The sequence below is a fragment of the Anguilla anguilla genome, chromosome 17 (assembly GCF_013347855.1).
Source record: "Anguilla anguilla isolate fAngAng1 chromosome 17, fAngAng1.pri, whole genome shotgun sequence".
NCBI classification, from domain to species: domain Eukaryota; kingdom Metazoa; phylum Chordata; class Actinopteri; order Anguilliformes; family Anguillidae; genus Anguilla; species Anguilla anguilla.
Window position 1 is genome coordinate 23,508,869 of NC_049217.1, and position 6,401 is coordinate 23,515,269.

General features: G+C 44.4%; 1 protein-coding gene across 1 annotated transcript; it reads right to left on the bottom strand.

Annotated features, from left to right (window-relative positions):
- Positions 1–301: 301 nt before the first annotated feature.
- LOC118217373 (transcription factor Sox-9-B-like) lies at positions 302–4,639 on the bottom strand. The gene is made up of 3 exons (XM_035399320.1): positions 3,783–4,639; positions 3,123–3,370; positions 302–2,668 (listed from the first exon to the last, which is right to left on the bottom strand). Exons 1-3 carry the CDS (start codon positions 4,217–4,219, stop codon positions 1,872–1,874), a joined length of 1,482 nt encoding a protein of 493 aa, XP_035255211.1. The 5' UTR covers positions 4,220–4,639; the 3' UTR covers positions 302–1,871.
- Between the last annotated feature and the right edge of the window lie 1,762 nt (positions 4,640–6,401).

The window sequence follows — 6,401 nt, forward strand, 5'->3', positions numbered from 1 at the left end:
TGAAGCACTTCTATAGTGTGGGCAAATGCATCAATCCACATGTGGCCTCTTTAAAAAGGTTGACTGTTTGGAAGCAGAGGTTCACATTGTTTTGAGTTTATTTACTTGTTTGTGGAGTGAGATAGCTTTATTAATTTTATAAAGGATGTTCATTTTCAAAAAAAATAGTGTTTTCTTAAAATACATCTTAATTTGAAGATATTTTAACTCCCCAGCCTTTTTGAACCCTCCTGAAATAAAGCCATGGCAGTAACTGAATGCACAAAGTTCATTTTCAGTCCATTTTCTTTTTATTGCAAACAATATAATACAAAAGCTTCTTTAAAGACAAATAAATCTTCACCTAAGAAACAAGGATTTTTTCAGCTGCATTAAAACATGTCAATGTAAGAACTAAAATATGCAGAGTAAGAAATAAACATTTTTTAAATAAAAGTATGCTGATACTGGTCATCTTAAAAAGAAAAATATCTTTACAATGCAGCAACAGCTTCAAATAAACGTCCACCTTTGTTAAAATGAAAAAAAACTTCCAGTTTTTTGTTTCTTTTAAATTTTTTAGATCAAGTTTTGTCATAATTAAAAGTAATCTGTACACAACTAGACAACCAAAAGGAACAAATAGACATTTAAGACACAAAAATGTACAAATGATAAATAAAGGAGATGGTTACAATCTGTACCTTTCTGATGAAAAACTGTTTGTGTAATATATCGCTTTATATTCAAAAGGTAACTTTTTAAAAAATTAATTAGTTGTATACTGCTGAATTAAAGAATAAAAATGTAAATAATAATTACTTTCAAATAAAATTAATGCTAACAAATAAATTAAAGGAGTTAGAACTGGAAGAGGGCAGGGGAATTAAGACCAAGCTGTCGAGGCTCGCAGAGGACCCTAGGGTCAAAGGTGACTTCCTGTGGCCCCTGAAAAGATGGCATCAATCAGGAAGTAAGATCTCAGCTGCGGCCTCTGGTGCTGGCGATGCTGGCGGCGTTGGCACGCGTGTCGTTTCCGACACGTCACCTTGACACTATGTAGGCACTGATGGCACAAAGGCTGTATTGTGTCTCCATACCGAGCAAAAGCGGAACTCCACTACGCTGGTTGTCAGGTCCTGGAATGTAAAAGAATGAACAAAAAACCCGATCGCTACCCCCCCCCATCCTCCATCCCCAAAAACCCCTTCCTGGTGATCTCCTAGCCCGCCGTACGAAAACTAAAGAATAACCTGGCCCTTTCGTAGTTTAAATTAAAGAAAGAGGGTAAACTCAGAACTATTAAACTCTACCATTTCTCAATTCCGTACCATTTTTTTTTATAAAAGACGTACAGAAAGCATCTCTACATCACATGAAGGCAGATTTGAAAGGAGAGAATTTTTTTTTTTTTAACCATTGTTACTGTACAAAAATACATCAGACAGAAATATGGCCATAGAGGACTTCACTAACTGCTGATTTAGAAAAAAATAAGAGCCTTTTTTTCTACAAATATGTAAAAATCCCCCAAAATAACGAACAAAAAAGGTAAAAGTCATAAATCATACATACACAGTACATACTAAAATATTCATAACTGATACGTCCTCACAGAGGATTCTTCTGTTCAAAAGTATTTTTTTTCTCTTAATCATATCTAAAAAAATATAATCACAATTCTGAAGCACAGAAAAGGCACTGTTGTGAGCCATTCAGATATTTTTACTACGTTTTGAAGTCCAGCCGGTCACATTTTTTTCTTTCTTTTACAATGCGGTGAGGTTTGTGGAACTGGTGATGCGCCGGGTTTGAGTGTCTGTGGGGAAAAAAAAAGTCTATGCTGTCGGGGTGGGGGGGTCTGAGTCGAGTTGGGGGGAGGAGGTACCCCTTCAGGGCCGGGACAGCTGGGTGTACACGGGCTGCTGCTCCCAGTGCTGAGGGCTGTGGGTGGTTTGGGGGACGGAGGACACCCCCGTGGTGTCGGTGATGGGGCTGTACATGGACCTCTGGCCGGGGCCCATGTAGGCGAAGGTCGAGTAGATGCTGGACCCCTGGCTACCCGTGTGGCCGTAGTAGGAGCTGGCGCCGCCCTGGTGTTCGGAGTAGTCGTACTGGCCGGCGCCGCCGCCGCCGCGCGTGATGCTGGGGTAGGAGGAGGTGCTGTAGTGCTGCAGGCTGAAGGAGCCGTAGCTGATTGGCTGCGGGGAGCTCTGCTGCTCGCTGTAATGGCTCGGGCTCAACTGCTCCGTCTTGATGTGCGTGGGCCTCTGCTGCCCCGGGCCCTGGTCCCCCCCCAGCGCCGTCAGGGTCTGCTGCTGGGGCTGCGGCTGCTTGGGCATCCAGCCGTGCCCGCCTGCGCCCGCCGCCTGGGTCACCCCCGCGCCGCCGCTGCTGTAGCCGCCCGCGTAGCCCACCTGCCCGCCCTGCGCGTGGGCCTGGCCGGGGACGGGGGCCCCCGGGTGGCCGTGGGGCGGCAGGTACTGGTCGAACTCGTTGACGTCGAAGGCCTCGATGTTGGAGATGACGTCGCTGCTCAGCTCGCCGATGTCCACGTCTCGGAAGTCGATGTTGAGCGGCCGGCCCGTGCCCTCCTGAAGGGGGCGCCCTTCGCGCTTCAGGTCCACTTTGCCTGAGGGCACCTCGGTTTTGGGGGTAGTGGGAGGGGTGGGTGGACCCTGGGACTGACCTGTAGAGAGCCCAAAAGAGGAAGAGGAGAAAAGAGTTAACCAGAGTGCCGACATGGTGCAACTGACGCAAATGCAGAGCTAATAAAGATATTCTTTGAAATTAGAAGGCAAAGATAAGTTTTATGAGTTTTCCTCGAGCAGGGAATTGTGCCATAATATAATGTGTTCACGGGAGAGAGGTTTTCATAAGGGAGAGATAAGTTTGCAAAGTAAAGACAGGTGGTATATTTGCATTATGGCAAGTAAAATCCTTAATGATTAACCGGGACCTCGGCGGCGTGGTTCAAAGCCCTTAAGTAGGTCCATGTTTTTTTATATAAATATATATGCATGCACACGCTTTTATGGAACGCGTCTAATATTAATCACATGCGCAATGCGCGCGTAGACTGTTTTGCGCACATTTGTACCTGAACAACTGAAAATACCGGAGTATCGGCAATGTCTTCCTACCTGAATGTTCTCCGGGTGAGTGCACCTCGCCCATACTGGAGGCGGGAGAGTCGGCCTGTTGCAGAGCCTTGAAAATGGCGTTCGGAGAGATGTGGGTCTGCTCGTTTTCCTCCGGTTCGCTCTGCCCGCTTTTCACGGATTTTCTGCGCCGGGGTTGGTACTTGTAGTCAGGGTGGTCTTTCTTGTGTTGAACCCGCAGACGCTCGGCCTCCTCCACGAAGGGACGTTTTTCTCCTTCGTTGAGCAATCTGAAACGAATACAGAAAGTGGTAAATTTGAGGGCAATTTAGAAGCTCTAGAAAAATGTGCATTAACATTCTAATCACGTGTAGTATGCTTTCTGAACGTGAATTCCAATCACTGCTGCAATATTGTGGCAAATTAAGTTGAGCCAAAAATAACAATAATGATGTCAGACTATGGTTTAAAGCTATGCACAGTATGGCAAAGTAGGAGACGTTTCACGAAACTCAATCGACAGCTAATTTCTTGCCACTTCATGAGACCATTTCACTAACGCGTTTTGGCAGTTACTCCATTGCGCGTTCGGGTTTATGCACGGAACAGAATGCTGTAAGTAACTTCACGTTCGTCGTGCACCCGAAATTCACAACTGTAGGCGCTGTCAGACAGCGAGGAGAAGATGGGACAGAGACGTACCTCCAGAGTTTCCCTAGAGTTTTGCTGAGCTCCGCGTTGTGAAGATGTGGATACTGATCTGCCAACTTCCTGCGGGCAGCTTGCGCCCACACCATGAAGGCATTCATGGGTCTCTTGACGTGAGGCTTGTTCTTGCTTGATCCGTTCACTCTGACTGGCATGGGCACCAGGGTCCAGTCGTAGCCCTTCAACACTTGGGAGACCGCATCCCGTATGCAGACGGGGAATTTGTCCTCTTCGTCCTTCTTGAAGTCGCCGAGCGCACCGTCGGTTCCCATCAGACCGTTTTCGGACGGCCTTGTGTTCTCGGTGTCGGACCCAGACCCGGACGGGCAAGGAGACTCTGCAGAATCCTCTGACATGCTCGGGCTCGGGGCGTCAGAGAGACACTTATCTTGCTCGTCTGTCATTTTCAGAAACGGGTCGAGTAGATTCATGCGAAAACTTTAGATGAACAATTTCAGGTGAAATAAATCAAAGTTGAGAATTAAAGAAATGCTTTAAAAATCGCTTGACGTGGCTTCACGAAATTCCACCCGTTCTTCAAGGATAATGCATAAGGAAAAAATGAGTTAAAATAAGTTGTACGTAAATCTATAATCGCAGACTTTGTTTTCCAAAAAGCAAAGCTATCAAAAAGTTTTAAAAAGGTCTCTGACACTTTCAAGTGATATGAATTCAAAACACCAGTTAAGGAGAGCAAAGAGAAACCCGCAGTATATGTTGCAGATTTGCAGGCAGCGCGCGGATCTGGCTGCTGTCGAAGCAATTTGTTGAGTCTGGCGCACAGAAAGTTAGAGCGATTCCCCGCTACTGTTGTATTTCCAAAAGGTGCCTGAGTTTTGAAGACTAAGCGCTCCTGTCGCCTGACTTTATAAGTAGGGAAGGAAGAAGGATAGAGAGAAGGCGATTGGGCGAAAGCTTCGTTGGGCGGAGACAGAACTTGATCCAGCTCCACGCCTTGCCTCAGCTAACAAGGGCCCGAGAACTACTTTAAAATGTAGGCAGCATATCAGATAAGCATATTAGCTGGATTTGTAAAAATTATTAGAAGTGTCATACGAGTTTTATGTGCATGCATGCTCATTCATATTATTGGTTTTCTGAAATAGACTAGCCTATATCAATTTGTATTGGCGACAGTTTATGGAAGCTGTACATTTTACATAGCCATCGCAACCTGTTTAGCAACATTTAGATGTCCGTATGTTTTAATTTTGTTCTCAGTTGGCATTTATCATTTATGGTCATTCGCCAAATGCACATCACGAAAAAGTCTGTTGCAGTTTAATTTCAACAGCTGCGCGCTATGTAGGTCCAAGTCAGTCTTCACAGATCCACTGTTAATGTAAATAAAATTATTAGAAGCGGCAGTATGAGTAGTGCGGAGAAAGCATTTTAAGATTTTTAGAATAATGGGTAAAAAACGATCTGGTCTGATTGAGCGATTTTTAATTCATTTTTTTTCTGACACGACTCACTGCTACCTTTGTGTTATCACAAATTTTGTTCTCAATTGAAGTCATTTAAATAGGTGTTCTGTCATGAGAAAATGATCCCGAAAACTTGTGGCTACAAGGCTACACGTTCATATATTCTATTGGAGCGGCACAAGGTACGCATGTAGACCGCACCTAATTAGCAATAATTCTGTAGCTCAAATGTACGATGTCGCTTTTCATTGTCGCCGCTGTCCAGTACGCAGAGCGGCATTGTGATTTACAACGTTTGAGTTGCGTAGCTTGTAGCCTACCATGTACCATCTGTATTGTGTTTGCGTTTAAGAGTGCGAAGTGATACGGACACCTGTTTTCTTTGGGGCGCAAGCATTCGATAAACTGCGAGTGCCTGAGCGTTGTCTCATTCAAGTTCTACATTCACCCGATAGGGGGCGACAACGGTCCAGGAACTCTAAGACGATTCGCGCAGTAAAAGAGAGGTTTTGAGGCCCCGGATAACTGGTGACGTGACTTGGGACGAGGTGGTTTGTCTGATTTAATTGCTGATAAAAATATATTCATGCTATTGCTTAGCATCATTAAACCAATATTTAATTATAGAGAAGTTATATGCTGAGGTTTAAAGATAATCCCATTCAACGTGAATCAAACCTATAAGGCTATATTAACTCTAAATCAACGTGACAGGTATTGGATTTAATACAAATGTGTCTGTCTCTAATACCACGAACCCAGACTGTGGCAGATTCTAAACAGGAGAAAAAAATAGAATAAAGCAAGGTGTGCTTGTGGTTTATTTCGCAGATATGTCTAATAATTTCGAAACTGGTTAATAATGATGTAAATCAAAATGAGGGAAACTGCAACAAACAAAGCACTTAATACTTAGTCCGTAAATTCTCATAAAGGTTGCCCCCCTTTAACGCCAGTTTTGTGAACGACATGCGACCCCATATATATACAGGACGACGCCTGGATGCACTGTTAATGCGAGGAACCCCTACGCGGCACAAACTAGCACTGACTCTTGGCTCATGAATCAAAAGAAGCGTGTGGCAATCAATGCGAAATTGCTCAAATCAAAACAAGATGAATGTTACTTGACCAGGGCGATGTTTCCTCCCTTTGGATCTGTTATGCTGCTATAATGAAGCACGCT